Consider the following 18,246-nt stretch of genomic DNA (forward strand, 5'->3'; position numbering starts at 1 on the left):
TCCACTTGTACACTCAAGGCGAGAACGTTTCCACAACTCCTCAAGCTCCATGGCCCTCCGCAGCCCTCTGTCTCTTCAGCCCACGCCAAGGTAGCTGCTGGTCGGCTTCTCCCACTGTAGATGAGTTGGCACTTCTGAGACCTAACGTCTTTGCTTGCCCGTAATTGACTGACACTCATGCGTGTTACCGCGTGTTCCAATAGGTTGTTTCCTCCTTTTTACTGCTGATGCTTGTTTGGTCGGTGTTCGAGAGGCCGCCGGGCCATGTACCCCAGTGGTTCTTCTGCTGGGTTGTGTATTAGCTTCTTACCGGACCTATCACAAATGATCACAGATGCCTTCATGGCTCGTGGCTGAACATAGCAGATTTATGACCGTACTGTTCTGGAGGCCAGAGGGACATCAGTCTTGTTGGGTTAGAATGAAGGTGCTGGCAGGGCTGAGTTCCTTCTAGACGGTCTGGAGGAGACTCTGTTTTCTTGCCTTTCCGGCTCCGAGAGGCCGCCCGCATGCCTTGCCTTGTGGTCCTCCGTCCCTGCCAGCCCCTGCTTCTGTGCCCAGCCCTCCTCTGACTCTGACCCACATGCCTTCTTCTGTATAGACCCTTGATGAGGACGTTGCACCTGCTGCATAATTGAGGACCACCCCCCATCTCCACACACTTAACCTGATCCCATGCAACTTCCCTTTTGCCTTGGACGGTAGAACAGTCCAAGGTTCTGGGGATTGGGTTGTAGACGTTGGGGGGTGCTGTTTTTCTGTCAATGGCAGCTTATTTTTGTCTCGTCCTTGAGTTGTAACGTTAGGTTCTTAATATATTCTAGATGCAAGTGCTGTGCGTTAAAGTGTGTGTGTGTGTGTGTGTGTGTGTGTGTGTGTGTGTGTGTGTTGTAAGGATTTTTATTCTACCTATGACTTGCCTTTTGTTTTCTTACTGGTGTCTTTTAATTTTGGTGAAAGCCCCTTTTTACGTGTGTTCTCCTACGACTCCTGCTTTCTGTGGTCTGTGTATGAAAACGTCATACAACCCAAGATTCCCAAGATGCCGTGTTTTCTTCTACACATTTTTTTAAAAGATTTCATTTATTTATTTGACAGACAGAGATCACAAGTAGGCCGAGAGGCAGGCAGAGAGAGAGAGAGGAGGAAGCAGGCTCCCTGCTGAGCAGAGAGCCTGATGCGGGGCTCGATCCCAGGACCCTGAGCCGAAGGCAGAGGCTTAACTCACTGAGCCACCCAGCCTCCCCTCTTGTACAAGTTTTGGAGTTTGGGTTTGATATTTACATCTGTGATCCCAACAACCATTGCACAGTTATGTTTCTGGACATGTATGTGTGATGCAGCCACATTTTTGGAACCAGCTCATGTTTTAGATGACTGGCAAGGGCGCCTAGGTGGCTCAGTGGGTTAAGGGTCCAATTCTTGGTTTCGGCTCAGCTCATGGTCTCGGGTCATGAAATTGAGCCCCACGTCGGGGTACGTGTCCAGCAGGAAGCCCACGCCTCTCCCTTTGCCTCTCCATCTGTTCGCACTCTCTCTAAAATAAATGAATCTTTTTTCTTTTCTAATGAGTTTTAGAAGTTGAGTACGGATTACCAGAAAAAAAATAAAAAGTCCTTAGACCAATACCGATACCTACTGAGTGGAGTCATTGATAATGCCAGGGAGGCATGCCACATGCCAACCACGGGTTTTACTTTACAGAGGTTGACTCGTGTTATTGTTATTACTGCTCCTTCTTTTCAGCCATCGCCTTTATTAGTACTCCTTTACAGTTCAACACCGATAGCACCATGGGAGTGGAAACATCAAATACTTACATACTTCTCTGTGAGCCTGCTGGAGCACGCAAGCTTCCCGTCTGCAGCAGAGACTACCGTGGTTCATAATCCCCCGCTTGTCCATTGTGCGTTTCCGCGGTTACATCCCCGCACACGAGGAAGCAGCACCTTTTACGCGCAGGCTCCCTTGAAAGGTGACGCAGCTGGCACAAAGTCCATGCGTGCGTCTCTCTCGCCCGTGTGTAGGAAGCTCATCACGGAGAGTCGGTGGCCGTGGGAGAAAGCCCCCGAGTGCCCCAGCAGGTACGCACGTGCTGTTGGCCGGGGAGCCCATGACGGTCCGTCCCTTCCTCGCACGCACTCACCATCTTATTTCTCCTGCCCGTACCGCGAGGAGGTGTGTGTCCCAACGCACCCTCCCTCCGTGCCGGACTCCTGCGTGCACGTCCACCGGGACCTTTCTGGGCCACCTGCAGGTCGGAGTTCGCCGACGGTGGCGACATTTCTGTAGGTCTTGAGAAATCCTCGCATTGATGTATTGACGTTTTGTCAATCGTTCTTTCTGCAAAGTGTGTCAGACCTTTGTAGGTGTTTGGTCCTTTGTTTACTTTTCCGGACAAACAGGAGGGAGCCGTTTGGTTCCGACATGGCAGATTTATGTCACCTGCAGCAACACCCATTTCAGCCTCAATTATCAGGTCGTTCTCAGGGCCTGTCACACAATAGGTAGCCAAGAAGTATCCGAACGGTTCGTCTCTCAGGCATGTGCCGTGACTGTGTCCCCAAGATTGATGGCTGGTGGTTAAGCTTGCTCATCCAGGCTTCTGCTCCGTGATGCGTGATGCTTCCACGACACGTGGTGTTACTGATTTATAAATATTTCTTCCATGGGGACCTCTGTGCTCTGTCGTTTCAAACTTGGTCTGAACTTTTTGAGTTTTGGGAGGGGATCAATTTTATGTTGGATTCGGTTCTAGTTTATACCATCGTAGGTTTTTCCTTTCTTTTTCTCAGTATCCTAACCATAAAAAATACATGTTGAGCACGGGAGAGCCGTGAGGTCTTTGGATCCCTAATAATTAAGCGAAATGAGCAGGCATTACAATGAAATATCCAGGAAGCTTAATTTTTTGTAGTGGCTCCTAGCGCCTGCTGCTTGTTAATGGAAGGAGGTCTGGGTAAAGATCTGCTGGAGTCCTGTACGAGCACGGTTTCTGCTTGTGGCTTTCCACCACACCAGATTCTCGGAAAGCTTTTTGGTAGTTGGTTGTTGGCTGGGAAGAGGGTGGACCTGCTTTCCCTGTGACATCGTTATCTCTGATTTTCGTTTGGACAGAGCTTCCCTCCGCAAAGGCTCTGAAGCGTGTCCCACAGACCAGCCTTCTTAGGACAGAGTCCTCGTGATCCTTAGCAGGATGAGGGAAAATAGGCAGACGGGGTTCGCCGGCAGGCCTGGGGCACGCGCAGATGGTCCGACGCAGACGCGGCTGTGTCTGTGCCCACAGCGGTGCACAGACTCTTTAAACCCCGGCAGTGACTCCTGGCTGCGGCAGGGCCTCCTCCTAAACAGCTCCTCATCCCCACGCAGGGGCTTTTTGGTGTGCCGGTGGCATGGGGGCTCCTCCCTCCTGAGTGGCCGAGAGCACGGCAGGGCTCAGACAATGCGGGCAAACGGGTTCCTGGGTGAAGAGGGAGGCGTACCGGGGTGGGGGTGTGAACGACGCCAGGCGGCACCTGAGATCCCACCGCAGGCCTGGGGATATGATCAGGGTTTGCTCAGGGACCGCTGGGTGGCCAGGCAGACGTGGGAGCCGGCTGGCTGCATCCGCAAAGGGCCTGTGGTCCCTGATTTTTGACCGGCTCAGTGACGGTTTCCTTTCATGGCACCTGAAGGTCTGGGGCGAACAGCACACTCTGTGCCCCTTCATGGCTCAGCAGGTGGCGTACCGTGGTGAGATGGAGACCCCTGCCCTCTGGGGTTGTATGCTGCTGCCTCCCCATGTTGGGTCGTGGTCCAGAGCGGGGGACAGCAACCTTTGGGAAGCAGAGCAAGAAAGCAGTATCAGGCAGCTCGCTGCTGCCCTATACACAAGGGCCTCCTGTGCGCACCATGCCTGGGACCCAGGTGACGGCCCAGCCTTGACCTTCAGCCCCACACCCACCCCGGACGCCGGAGCAGACCCTCCGCAGCAGGCTCGCCTCACCGCCTGCTCAGTCCTCTGTGACTACGGCTTTCCGTGCAGGAACACCCCGTACTCTCGGGTATGCCCCCCAGAGCGTCCCAAAGCAGGCCCCGCTTCTAGACACACCCCTCCTGCTCCCCCAGGCCGCTCCTGTAGCCGCGGTCGGGTCACCACAGCCTTCCCTCCACCGGGCTCCTTCCACCGCGCGCAATCAGAGCTCCTGCAGGGTCTCATCGAGGGCCATCCGAGGGCCCCTCGCGGACTTGCACACTTGCTCTCGTAATTTAGGACTGGAGACTCGGTCAGGGCCTCATTTCTTCCCTTGCTACGCCCCTACCAGAGCATTTTCATGCTCCCTCTGCCCTTTGCAGCTGTCCTGTAGAACCTTCCTACCACTCCCGGCCTCAGCGCTGCTCCTCGCAGACATGCTCCTCCCGTCCATTCGCAGACATGCCTTGCCTTGGCCTTGGCGTGTCACGGGGACCAGACAGGCCGATCGACAGAGGGAGGCTGCCTGCGCCTCTGAGAGCCAGAGGACGGCTCCGCCGGAAGGATCTGGGCTGTGGGCGGGAGCGGCAGGAGAAGCACTTAGCTCTTGGTGTCGGCAGTGACCTTACAAAACAGCTTTTGCCTTTAGGGTTCTAGGGATTATTAAGCAAGCTTGGCTGCCTTAAGAAGTAAAGAACAGCCCCAGGCGGTGGAGATATCAGACAGCCCTGCTGCTATCTCCCCTGAGTCACCGGCGTTCCAGGCCCAGGACCTTCAGAGCTCCGGCGTTCACAGGGCTGTGTGACTGGCCCCGCAGTCCAGTTTCGGAAAAGGACTCCCGGTTTGCGATGATGTCCTTCCTACGGCTGCGAGTGTGTTCGCTGGGGGAGTCCAATCCCCGCCTAGAGTGTGCAGGTGGCGCACGGGAGAGCTTGAGTAGCTGTCCTCACATCAGGGCTGCCAGTGACCAGCTCTGACATTGGGTTCGCTAGTCCCAGGGCCGCCCGGTGTCTTCTTGATTTCCCATTAAGAGAGAAAGGAACCGTTGAACTCATTCTTTCGATGTGGTATGTCCCAGGAAGCCATCTGTCCTCTATTCTTGACAGGAAAGTGTGGCAAGTTAGGTGCTGCTCCAAAGCCCGCACGCCCTTGCCGTGGGTGACCGTGCCGTGCAGAACAGAACGCTGGCCGGCTCTTCTCCTCTCCGGGGACGCCCACATCCCTGCGCTTCACCGACAGCTCCAGGAATTGAAGTCCTTTGCTGGCGTTAACTTCAGAAAGGATGGGGCACATTCCGCATTTCTTACTTTAAAGACTTTATCTTCCGAGAAAAATGTATTAACGTAGATCTCCTTTTGGGGGCCAAAGAAGGAAGCAGATGTCAACATGGGGATGAACATCATAGCTGTTTTCCCCCCTTACTTTCTACTCCATTCTGTGTATGTCATCGTTGCAAAGAAGCTCTTCTTAGAGTGGATCCCTTTTTAAAATCACTGACTTTACAAAGCTCGGGGCTTCAGTAAGCCTGTTCTGTTAGCTAACTGTTTTTCAACTTTAGCACACACCCACAGCCCTGGGGGTGCTTGATGAAAGGCACACGGCAGGGCCCCACCCCAAATTCAGAGTCTGCAGATCTGAGGCGGGACCAGGAATGGGCATTCCTGATGCTGCTTCCCTGGGGACTACACTTTGGGCATCAGTGCAGAGAATCAGAAACTAGTAGAACAGTATCTTTGGGGAGCTAATTCTGTTCCCTGAAAATACTGTACCCTGGTCAGTAAATCAGTGTCAGTTCAGGGACATCTGCGGGGCTCGGTCTGATAGGCGTCTGCCTCTGGCTCAGGTCATGATCTCTGCAGTCCTGGGACCCTTGGTCAGCGGGGAGCCTGCGTCTCTCTCTTCTTCTGCCCTTGCTCCTGCTCTCTGTCTGAAAAGTAGATGAAATCTTAAAGAAAAAAAAAAAAAAGAAAAGAAAAAAAAAAGACCTATCTGTTCAGCAGTAACCCGTCACCTACTACGTGCTCTCGAAACAGCTGAGAAAAAGGACACCCCCACGTTGATCAAACGGTATTCTAGGCGGGGAGCTGTTTCACGGTAAAAGAGGCAGTGTTCACCCCGTTCGAAAACCCTGCTACGCTTGCGAGTGAGAGAAAGCCGTCATTCAGCCCCGTCTTCGCATCTGCCCTGTTGCGACCTTTCGATTTTCACTGAACATGCGTTCTTCTGTGTGCAAATGTCTCTTCCGTGACCGAACCTGAATGTCCCACCAAACACCGGCTTTTGGTTCCCCCACTCCCCCCCTTGTCATTGGGAAAAATAAAAGCACGCCTGGTTTGGAGAGAGTATCATTCCGGACGGAAGCATTCCATGCCTTTGTCCTGCTTTGCAAGGAGCCAGTTGTGTTTAGATTTTCCCGTGATCAGCTTTAAAATGTGTTATAATGCGTTTTCTGTGTGATGTGTGGACTCTTGGTGGGGCAGGGTCTGGGGCAGGGCCCAGGCGAAACCCATAGCTATCCCTACAGAGAACTGCGTCAGGAATCGCACTCGGGGGACAGGAAACCCTCCTCCCGCCAGCCCAGGTCCGATTTTGCTGCTAAATGAAGACGTGTCTGTTTGCCGGAGTTAATGGGTTGAGGAACCGGAAATGAGAGATCCCGGTCATGTGCCAGGCCGGACTGTTAGTTACCATGCGTTCATGAAGCTAGTTCCATGTGCCCCAAAAGTGAAGACATTGCCACGACTTAGTGGATTGGTATTTTGTTTTTTTAAGGAAACGGTCTCAGGAGGGCCGGTGACTTGTCAGAACAGGTCTTTGCCCTTCCTGGCAGACTGCTGTGTGGCGAGAAAGCAGGTCTTGTGGTCTCCGAACTCAGGGAGGCTCACTAGTTACAAGCTTTCTGCACCTCAGGTGCAAGGCAGGCGTCCCCACAGCCAGCGTTCCCCACGATGATACTGGAGTTTCCCATGGCCAGACGCTGTGCTCAGAGCTCGGCCGAAGTCTAGGCTACATCGAGGACACGGTCACTCAGGTGTGTCGTGGCCCCATTACTGTCCCCATTCTGCAGACCCGTAACCCAGGGCCCAGCTGGGGGGCTGAGCACCTGCTGGCAGATTTCCGTGACTTCTCAGCTGCAGGGCAGGGTCACGGACCCGGGCAGCGGGCGTCAGACTGTCTGGTCACAGTCGGCCTTACAGACCAAGAGAAGCTTGGCACCCCTGCTCCCAGGGCAGAAACTCCAAGTTATGAAACTTAAAAACCTTAATCAGGACTGTCCGCAAAGCAGTGGTTGAGCTGGGAGTTGACCGTTCAGCTTTCATATTACTGATGTCCACACTTTCTCCCCAGAGCTCATTACATTCAGGTCTCCTCTGGGAGCAAAATGCGGATGAGCAGAGAAATCAGGTCTTTTCTCTCCATTTCTCTTCTTTTCTTGAGATAGAGGGTGAAAGACCCGCGGATCCCCTTACCCAAGAATCCAACACTGCCACAGGATGCAATCAGCAAGAGGTTCTTTATTGTTACGCAGGCGCCTGCGGGTGGTCAGCGCGCGCCTGCGGGTGGTCAGCAGCTCCTGCTAGCTGAGCACACCCGGCTAGGGTGGTGCCGGGTTTTTATGGACAGGTACAAACAAGTTTTGGGTGGGGCGCAACTGATTGGTGGACAGTTTGAACTTTTGAAAAAGGCATACTTGGTGTTAGTGGATTGGCCCTGGAAGACCCCCCTCGCGTGAAGAGAAAGGCGGGAAGGGGAAACAAAGAGGGGAAGTTTGACCTTATTACTCAGCAGAAAGACATCCTATCTATGTGACCATGCAGCCCCCTTGCCTACGAGACCATGCCCTGGCTATTAGGAGAGGGTATCTTGTTCAAACAGGAGTCAAGTGTCATGCCCTAAAAGCCAAGCGAGTTACAGAAAGGCAAAAGAGCAGTTACATTGAATTCAACCCTGGGGGAAGGGTCTTTTCATTGCAAGGGGAGGAGGGGTACTTTTACACAACAAAAGAGCAGTTAATTACTTAACGACGAGGGGGGGTCTTTCAAGGGCACACGCAGGGGGAGCAGCAGGCAGAAGGAGACTGAGAAGCAGGCTTCCCGCTCAGCAGGGAGCCAGATGTGGGTCTCGAGGTCATGACTTGAGCGGAAGGCGGACGCTGAGCCGACCAAGCCACCCAGGCGCCTTGAGAAATCAGGTCTTATCAAACGTGCTCATCAGCGACGATGAAGGATGTCTGGCTGTGAAGCCGTGTGACTGCTTGTTTTTACAGTGGAATTAGGCACCTGCTTGTATGGTCCAGCTTCCTGCAAGGGAGACGTGGGGAAACACCCTCCCCCGCTCTGTCCTCATGGGGTGAGACGCAGGCTGGCTCTGGGAGCCAGGGGTGGGCTTAGCCACTGTGTCGGTACGTTCGCAATGAGAAGGAGATAGTACCTTTCTAGAACCTCCGCCTCAGAGACCACATTGCAGGCTGTCAAGGTCACCGTGCACAGGCAGCCGTTGTCCAGGTACAGGACGGGGTTACCTTTTGGCATTGGTTCAGTGACTTTAAACCTCAGTGTCTTGTTTCCCCACCCAGGAGAGTAGCATGCCGCCCACGACGACACCTGGCTTGTGGTCACCCCGTCCAGCTTGCCCGGGTCCCGTCTCCCGTCGGGCGACCTCCTGTGCCCGCTTACGTGATCAGCGCACCTGCGGCGGCCCCCCGGTGCTGCAAGGTCTCCCTCTTCCGGCCCAGAGGGAGGCTGGCCTTTGCGAGGAACGTTCTTCAAACACACCTGAGGACGGCGGCAGTTGCGTCGCTGTAACATGCTATGATGATGTTCTGCTCCACAGTAACGCTCAACAGTAATGCAGACCCGAGTTGTAAAGCTTGGCAGTCGTTCCTTCGCTTCTGAACGGGGGGACCCTCTGCCCCCGATGAAAAGTAGGTCTTTGGAACAGTTTCCTTTCCAACCGTGGTCCCTTGAGGATGCGTGGGTGCCGTCACATGCTGGTTCCAAGGAGTGGAATGCCTCGTTCACATCCTTGCTTACGCACCGAGGGTCTAGAGGGACGTGAACGACATTGTGAAGAAACGCCGTCTGCACTGTCCCCTGCACATTGATAATCCCACCGCCCAGTGTCTTTTAAATTAAAACCTTTGACACGAGGCTTTAAATAAACACTGTTTAAATAATTTGATTTTATTTTAGTTTTTAAGATTTTATTTATTCATTTATTTGACAGAGAGAGATCACAAGTAGGCAGAGAGGCAGGCAGAGAGAGAGGAGGAAGCAGCCTCCCCGCTGAGCAGAGAGCACGATGTGGGGCTGGATCCCAGGACCCTGAGACCATGACCTGAGCCGAAGGCAACGGCTTAACCCACTGAGCCACCCAGGCGCCCCTGTTGAAAGCATTTTAAAGGCCATCGCCGTGTTTCTGTCTTGGGATTAGTATTTCTGTCACACCCTTTCTTCTCTTTCGTTCACTTGCGTTAGCAGGAGTCCCCGACGGCTACGTCCATCTTCTGCCTGGCCTCGACTGCCTCTCCCTGCACGCTAGACTTTGCTTTTAAGGCCCCACAGTCGTTTCTTTGTCATTCGGTGCCTGCATTTTCCTTCTGCCGCGGACCTGTCTCAAGTCCTAGAGGAGGTTGTGCGAGGGAAGAAGGTAAAAAGACCCAGCATCGGTGCGTGTCTGTCCTTGTCTTTCCCGCTCCTCCGAGCCCCTCACGGGGGCGCACTGAAAAGGAGTATTTGTCCCCAGAGCCCGTTGGCCCCAGAAAGCTGGGGAAGGCCTTTCTGCTGTTGATGACGGGGACAAGCCAGCCTTCCTTCCGTTGTCTACCTTCTTCAGAAACACTACGTGCAGGGGCAGCGTGCGTTCCGGAAAACCCCAGTCACTCCGGCGGCTGTCCCAGCTGCGGCTTGGTCTGCAGACGACCCCGGGAGACTTTTCCTGGAGCCTCACCATGTTCTGTGCCTGCTAAACCAAACCAGGCCGGAACAGGCTTTCCCCTGTGCAGAGGTGACGTGTGAGCCGTCCCGAATGCCTGAGAGGCGGGGCGACTGAGACGGGTGTTGGGCGGCCCACCAGAGGGCGGAGGGTCCGGGGTGGTCCAGGGGACCGAGGCCGCAGCGAGGTCCTGGCAGAACGCATTCAGAAGGGTGATGGCAGGAAGAGCAGGGTCAGCCACCATGGGAAGCAGGTGTGGGGGCACAGGGGAGGCAGCCCACCCTGAACACTGAAAGAAGAGCGGGTCCCACGGAGCTGCTGGTGCTGACCCTGAGAGCCCCCCGGGGAGGCGTCCAGGGTGCCTGCCGAGCCCCAGTCTAACCTGGAAGAACGAGAGATCCCCTAGCAGGTGCAGCAAGCCCAGGGACAGGGCCCTGTGAACGGTGACATCCGTCAAGCCAGCAGCAGACACGTGGCAGGTGTGCTGTCCTGTGGAGGCGTCCCTGGACCCCCCGTGGGGGAGATGCACACGGTCACTTCGGTGACGTCGCCGCAGCTGTGGCTCACGGGCACAGTCCACGCCTCCTGCCATCCACGGGCCCTGGGTTGCTGCCCCGTGTGCCGGGTGGCCGCCGGACGGGGCGTCAGGGAGGAGCAGAGGTCTGCAGGTGACAGCAGCCGGGCGCGGGTTACAGTGTGCCGACTTTAGGCCGTCCCAGAGAGCACGCACGCCTGTGTGCACGCCCGCGCAGAAGAGGTGGTCTCCTCTCCACATGCAGTCGAGAGCGGGCACCGTTCCGTTGCTTCCTGCCCCGCATCGCCCTTCCTGCCCCGCATCGGCCTTCCTGCCCCGCATCGGCCTTCCTGCCCCGCATTGGCCTTCCTGCCCCGCATCGGCCTTCCTGCAGAAATGACAGCAGCGCGGTCCGTGTCCTGAACTCGTCGGAACCCGGACTCTGTGTGGTGACCCCGTCCGTCACCCCCAGGTCACCCCGAGTGTCTGTGGCTGCCACAGCCAACAGCGAGGCCATGGCCCCAGGGACACCTCCTGACAGAGCCTTTCTGGGTTCCAGGGCTCAGGGTCACCAGCACACACCCCCTGTGGCTTCCCTGGTCTGGAGACGCTTGCCCTGCGGAGACAGCGGTCGCTCCTCGGGCACCTGCCCTCCCACGTGGATTTTCAGTGAATGGACCTTTCTGCCAGGGTCCAGGATGGAAGCAGGGAAGCCCGTCACAGCCACAGCGAGGGCGCACGAGCCCTCCCCGAGACGCGGATGCACGCCCTGCGAATGTCCCCGTGTTCGGTCCTTGCCTGGGAGTACCGTAGCTCCTGGGGGTTGCCGTGCGAGCGTCCCTGCTGTGAACCTTCTTTCTGTACTAAATACTCGAGGACCTATCCGGGCTCACGGCGGCTGGCTCATGGTGCTGGTCGTGGCTTGGGTCGCTGATAACGCCATTTATGTGTTAAACATGTAGGGACCTCAGCGTAAACAGTGTGGGAGCCGTGATGCTGCCAATTACTATGGGGTGTGCCCTTGGACGCTTGTTAACCCAAAAAGACCCCGGGATGCGCCCTGAGGTGTCTAAAGCTTTACTGTCTCGAAAGACTCCAGCTGGGATCCGGTTCCCAGACTGGCCTTTCCTGGGGACACGATCCAGCCTTGTGAGATAATAGAAACCGTACATGTGTTGGTCTGGGCTCCCTTTTGCTGGCACAGAGCTCCCCAAACCCTCCAAAGGTCCCAAGGGATAATAGCATCACTGGGCACTTCCTTGCTGTAATGTTTTGTCGTCGGACCCTGGTTCCCGAAACCAAGCCCCTGAAGCCCTTGTACTTTGTGAGCGACAGGCCCGTCTTGAGTGGTGCAGAGGCCCTCCCCTTTGGGCTCCTGCACCGGCCGAGCAAGGCGTGCTGGGAACCGTGGTGCTTCCTGTTTGTCTGCGTCCTCCGGACGGGGGTGCAGGGCTGCAGGAGGGGTGGGTCACGCCTCATGCGTCCATGGTGAAGCCTTCATGGAAACCCCAAGAGTACGGGCGTCCCGAGAGCTTCCCCGCTGGCAGACTTGGGCGTGCAGGGGCTGGGAGGAAGGTGCACCGGAGAGACCATGGGACTCCGTGCCCTTCCCGGTGCCGCTCGCCCTCGGCCCATCTTTCCTGCGCACGCTCCCCTGCATGGTCGCACGTACCCTGTGTCATACACCAGGGGACAGTGAGTCAGTGTTTCCTGACCGCTGGGAGCCACTCTAGGAACGCCGTGGGGCCCAAGACGGGGTCCTGGGATCTCCTACCTATGTCACAGGAGACGGCCGGGGTTGAAATTGGCATTGCCGGGGGCTTGGGGCAGTCCTGGGGGACTGAGCGCCGGCTGTGTCCAGTCTGACCGATACACACTACCTGTTACTTTCAGGCTTGTGTCGTCGCGATCGTGCGTTTCTGTGCATTACAAAACCGGGCCCACGGTCAGCCCAGTCAGCCTGTGTGCCGCACACAGAGCTGTCACCAAGTATTGACTGTGTCCCCCATCCCTGTGACTTACCTCCTCTGTGCACTGTGACCCCCCAGGTCCCCTTCGCCTACCCCACCTACCCCCCACTCCCCAGTCCCCTCCGGTGCCCAACACTGCGTTCTCCCTGTGGAAGACTCTGTTTACTCTCTTGGTTCCATCCTTGAGATTTCGCAAGGGAACAAAACCATACAACCTCCTGCGTCTCTCTGACTTTGCAGAACACCGTGGAGCTCTGTCCATGTTGTCCAAAAGGGTCAGATTTCGTTTCTTCTAAGCAGTGCTTTCTTCTGTGCACTGTCCTTATCGTCCGTCTATGCGTGAACACGGGGGATCCTTCCATATGTTGGCTGCTGCACATAATGCTCCGTGAACATGGGGTGCACAGGCCCTTTGTCTTCCTAAGACTTTTATTTATTTGAGAGAGAGAGAGAGAGCACAAGCTGGGGGAGCAGGAGAGGGAGAGGGAGAAGCAGACTCCCCGCTGACCAAGGAGCCCGATGTGGAGCTCAGTCCCAGACTCTGGGATCACTATGAGAGCCAAAGACAGATAGATGCTTGCCTGACGGAGCCACCGGGGAGCCCAGTGCCTATAATGTGTGTGTTTGAATCAGCGTCGCTGTTTCCTGCAGGGAAATACCCAGAAGCAGCTGGACCGTGTCGTCGCTCTGTCCTGAACTTTGTGCTGTTGCGCAGAGCGTCTGCCTCCGTGGGCATTCCCAGCCCCCGTGCACGAAGGCTCCTTTTCCTCCCCATGCTCGCCGGCCCTGGTTCTGCTCGTGTTTTCGGTTGCCACCCCTCTTGCTGATGTGCGCTGACATCTCGTTACGGTTTGGGGCAGCCCTTTGGCCGTGAGACCTGTGTCGGACGTGAGCTGGATCGTCGGGGACCCGGCTGGGGACCCGCACGTCTTGGGGTGGGAGACCCCCCGCCTGCAGCACACAGCGGGCGTAAGAAGGGCTGTCAGGGAGGTTCGGGGAACACGTGGCACAGCAACATGAGCCTGGACAGACGCTCCCTGTGCTCACGACAGAGGCCTGGCTCCCATGGCCTCACGCACACGCCCGCTGTGCTCACTGCCGGGGGGCAGGGAGGTGTCCCCGCCAGCGCACGGTGGCCCGCCCAACCCCGGGTGCTTCGTGCTCGCGGCCACTTCAGTCGTAGTCGATGGCCTCACGGGATGGCCTTCAGCACGTCAGGTCCAGACACACCGAGTTGGTATCAAAGCCTGCTTCCCGGGAAAATGGGCCTCCTGTCTTTCCCCGTTTTTAACCTTCTGGATCCCAGCTGCAGACACATTGCAGCCAACAGAGAGCGGCGACCCCGGGCCCTGCTGTCCGATGACGTGCGGCAAGGCCAGCATTTGCACAGCGCCCCGTGCTTCTCGGGCCAGGGGTCCGCCTTCGCACAGCACGCCCCCTCACCATCGCCGTATCTCTCTCCCTGCAGATACCGAGCGGCTCTATTCAGTGGTGTTCCAAGAAATATGTGACCGCTACGGAAAGAAATACAGCTGGGATATCAAGTCCCTGGTCATGGGGAAAAAGGCGCTAGAGGCAGCGCAGATCATCATAGACGTCCTGCAGCTCCCCATGTCCAAAGAGGAGCTGGTGGAAGAGAGCCAGGCGAAGCTGAAGGAGGTGTTCCCCACCGCGGGTCTGATGCCAGGTACCGTGCCCTCCCGCCGACGGGATCACACTCGCGAGCTTCCGCGGCGTCGTTCAAAAGCACGGCAGAGGGCCAGCGCCCGTTAACGCGCTGGCTTTGTGTCGTCTTTTGTCTCGATTCCGTCTCAGCAAAATCTCATCTTGTGGGAGGCTCGCAGCCACCCCCGAGACCGTCAGGCTGACCCTCTGCTGTGAGTCCATCTGGGCTTTCCTTCCACTGCATCCTGAGATCCAAAATCATTCTAACCCTGTTTGTTCCGGTACTATCTGAACAGCGTATCCGTGGGGAGATTGCTTCACGATCTGATACGTGGCTTTGCCTCTTCCTGTTCGGAATCAGGGACAGATTATCTCAGCGACTGTGGAAACTTTAGCCCATGCGAGATGAGCCCGTCCCTGTGTCTCCCCGAAGAAGCTTCATTTTTTTCGTTCTTTTCTTTTTTGTTGTTTTGTACAGTTAGGGCACAATTCATTTGCAACATGTCTCTGAGCCCTTCACCCCGCTCTTTCCTTGTTTTCCTTTGAAAGCAGAGAGGACTTTTCATCGTTTCGTGGCGCTTGTAAACTCAAGATTGTTCAGAACTGAATGGTCTGCTGTTTCTTGCTAGACGTGAGAAGGTGAGGAGTGTTCTAGATGGCAGGGCCGAGAGATGCTTGAAAACGGAGTGCGGTTTTAAGAATCTCAGGAAGACAGGTGAATTCCCCGTTTTGGAATTCTTAAAGCAAGGAGAGAGAGAGAGAAAAAAAAAATCTGCAGTTACAGCAGTGATTTGGGGATTTACGGTTGTGTTAAAATGATTCCGAGTCGTTTTTGAAATGTGTATGTTTTTTAGAAATATTTATCCATCCCTCCTAGAGTGCACATGGGATAAGGCTGGAAGTGGAGAATTTTCTGGAAAGGGCCAGCAAACAGCAGTGCCCGTGACACACAAACCATGTGGGCTGTGCGTGGATGCCCAGCCTAGCCGAGTGTCCGTGGGTACAGGCTCTGTGCTGCACGCCGCACGCCTCGGCTCCCGTGCTGTGCTCTTTGTACACGCACGTGGCCTCATCACCCTTCCTGATGCAAACACATCCACACAGCTCCTTTCTGAAGATTTTTTTCTTAAATTTATGCATCCGAGAGAGAGACTGAGTGTGCACAGACAGGGGAAGATCAAAGGCAGAAGGAGACGCAGACCTCCCCCTGAGCAGGGCGCCCGACCTGACGCAGGGCTCCATCCCAGGACCCTGAGACCTTGACCCGTACAGCTCATTTTTTAAATCACGGTTAAAAGCAGACGCAGTAAAACTTACTGTCTCACGCACCTTGATGCGTCCAGTTAGCCATTGTGAGGGTGATGGTCCCCACCATCCATCTCTAAAACGTCTTCGTCTTGCAAAACAGAGAGTCTGTCCCCATCAAGCACTGACTCCCGTTGGGCCCCCCTCTGGTGGCACAAGTCCACATGCTGTCCGTGTGAACCGCGCTGTTCTAGGAACCGCGTAGGGCGGGGCGGGGTCCTCCACGGTCTGTCCTTTCCTGACTGCCTTTGGGAACGTGGCGTCATGTCCTCCAGGCCCTCTCCCGTTGCAGCACGAGACACGATGCTGTCCCTTGATTTCCCGTTGTTCCGCGAGACACACGGTTTGTCGGTTCGTCTGCGGAAACTCACGAGTCATTTCCTCATCTGGGCTCCTGGGCGCGTGGGAGTGCAGACCCGGTCCTGAGGCCACGCTTCCGCTTCTGTGCTTCTGTGCCCAGGAGAGGGCTTCTTGCTGTACGTGGCGGTTCTCTGCTCAGTCTCGGGAGCAGCCAACGAACGGAATGTTTTCCACGCTGGCGGCACCGTCTGCTTTTCTCTCTCCCCGTCCACAAGTGTTGCAGTTTCTCTGCGTTTTCCCCAACACTTAAAGATTCTCTGTGGCTCTTTGGTTGTCCTTACGACCCATTCTAAGGTGTGTGAAGTGACAACTCGTTGTCTTTTTTTTTTTTTTTAAAGATTTTATTTATTTGACAGAGATCACAAGCAGGCAGAGAGGAAGACAGAGAGAGAGAGGGAAGCAGGATCCCCACTGAGCAGAGATCCCGATGGGGGGCTCGATCCCAGGACCCTGAGATCATGACCTGAGCTGAAGGCAAAGGCTTAACTCACTGAGCCACCCAGGTGCCCCCTCATTGTCCTTTTGATGTGAGTTTCTCGAATGATACAGGATGTGGAGCATCAGTCCACTTCGTTTTGGCTATTTCTGTATTTTTTTTGGAGAAATCTCTTTTTATGTCCTTTGCCCATTTTTAAAAATAGGGTTAATTTTTGGTTGATAAGTTGTAGACAGGCTGTTGTGACGTTGTGAATAGACCCGTTATCAGACACATGGTGTGCAGATTTTGATTTCTTCCTTTTTCATGGGTTATGTTTTCACCCTCTTGATGGTGAGCCTGGATGTGCAGAATTGTTTAGGTTGGACGCAGTCCCATTTGTCTATGTTTGCTCTCCTCACCTGTGCTTCTGCTGTCGGATCCAACGCATCATCACAAAGTCCATTTTCATAAAGCTCTCCCCCATTTTCTTCTAGGAATGGGATAGTTTTAGGTTTTCGTCAACTTCAGGTTCATCTTTGTGTGTCCTCTAAGGGCTGAACGTCATTTGTTGGCATGTGGTTACCCAGCAGTCCCGCTTGGGTGGGGCTTTGTGGAAGAGCCTGTCCTTTCCCACTCAAGTGGTCTTGGCGTCTTTGTTGAAGATCCGTCCACCGCGTATGGGAAGGTTCAGTTCTGGGCTTTCCATTCCGTTCCGTTCGTTTTCATAGCAGCACCGCGGTGCTTGGATTCCTGCAGCTCTGTCATGTACCTTCAAGGAGTTCAAGACGTCCGACTTCTAGTATTCCTGGCTGCTATTTTTATGGCTATTCAGAGTCCCTTGAGGGTCTGCATACATTTTAGGGATAGCTTTGAATCTGTGTATCTATCGCTTTGGGGAGCGTGGACATTCTAATGGTATCAGACTTTCCAGTTCACGAACGTGGGGATGTTTTCCGTTTATTTGTATCGTGTTTTTAAATGACTCTCAGCAGTGATTCGTAGCTTCCGTGTGCAAGGCCTTTACCGTCTTCTGTGTTCATTTTTGATGTATTATAAATGGAATTGTTTTAACTTTCTTCTCAGATTGTTCACTGTCACTCTACAGAAATGCAACCGATCTTTGCGTGCTGATTTTTGTGTCCTGAAATGTGGCTGAATTTGTTTTTCAGTTCTCACAGTCTGGGTGTGTTTGGAACGTTCAGGGTTTTTTACGTGTAAGGTCATGGTCATCTGCGAGCGGGGATCACGTCACATCTTCATTTACACCTCGGATGCCTCTTACTTGTCGTTCTTGCCTGATTGCCCTGGCTAGGTCTTCTAGTACGACGCATAGAACTGTTCCTGATCTCCGAAGAAGCACTTTCCACCTTTTTCTGTTAAGGATGGTGTGAATGTGGTGTGAGCTGTGGGCTCCTCAGGGGCAAACTTTGTTATGTCGATGCAGGTTTATTCTACCTGCTTTTCTTTTTTTTTTTTTTTTTTTAAGATTTTATTTATTTGACACAGAGAGAGAAACCACAAGTAGGCAGAGAGGCAGAGAGAGAGAGTGGAGGAAGCAGGCTCCCTGCGGAGCAGAGAGCCCGACATGGGGCTGGATCCCAGGATCCTGGGATCATGATCTGAGCCGAAGGCAGAGGCTTTAACCCACTGAGCCACCCAGGCGCCCCTCTACCTGCTTTTCTTTTTCCCAGCTTCAGGTTGAGTGTGATGAGAAGGTGATGCGTTTTGTCAGTTGCTTTTTCCATGTCAGGGGATGTCGTTTTCGTCCTGCATTTTGTTAACGGGCATCACGTGGGTTTTTGTGTGTCGCGAACCATCTGTGCATGCCAGGAACAGCTTCCCTTTGGTGACGGTGTGTAGTCCTGGTGCTGCTGAGATCAGAATGCTAGTATTTGATCGAGTGTTTCTGCCCCAATATTCATTATTCAGTTTGCAATATTGAATATTCAATTCAATATTCAATATTCAGTATTCAATATTCTCAGTTTCCTTGTAATGTTTTTGTCTGATTTTCATATGAGGGTAATGTTGGCCTCACAGAATGAGCAAACATACCTTCCCCTTCAAATGTTTGGAAGAGTCTGCGCAGTTTGGGTGTTCGTTCCTCTTCGGTTGTGCGGTAGGCTTC

The 18,246-nt window shown here is 54.5% G+C and overlaps 1 protein-coding gene across 2 annotated transcripts in view; it reads left to right on the forward strand.

Annotated features, from left to right (window-relative positions):
• LOC309856878 (pseudouridine-5'-phosphatase-like) overlaps positions 1-18,246 on the forward strand; it is a 72,630-nt gene that overhangs the window by 21,717 nt on the left and 32,667 nt on the right. For both annotated transcript variants that reach the window (XM_082718675.1, XM_082718676.1), the window contains exon 2: positions 13,839-14,057. In XM_082718675.1, coding sequence (XP_082574801.1) covers positions 13,839-14,057 — 219 coding nt within the window. The remainder of the gene's footprint in view (positions 1-13,838; positions 14,058-18,246) is intronic.

The sequence above is a fragment of the Mustela nivalis genome (genome assembly GCF_964662115.1).
Source record: "Mustela nivalis genome assembly, chromosome: Y".
Taxonomy (NCBI): Eukaryota; Metazoa; Chordata; class Mammalia; order Carnivora; family Mustelidae; genus Mustela; species Mustela nivalis.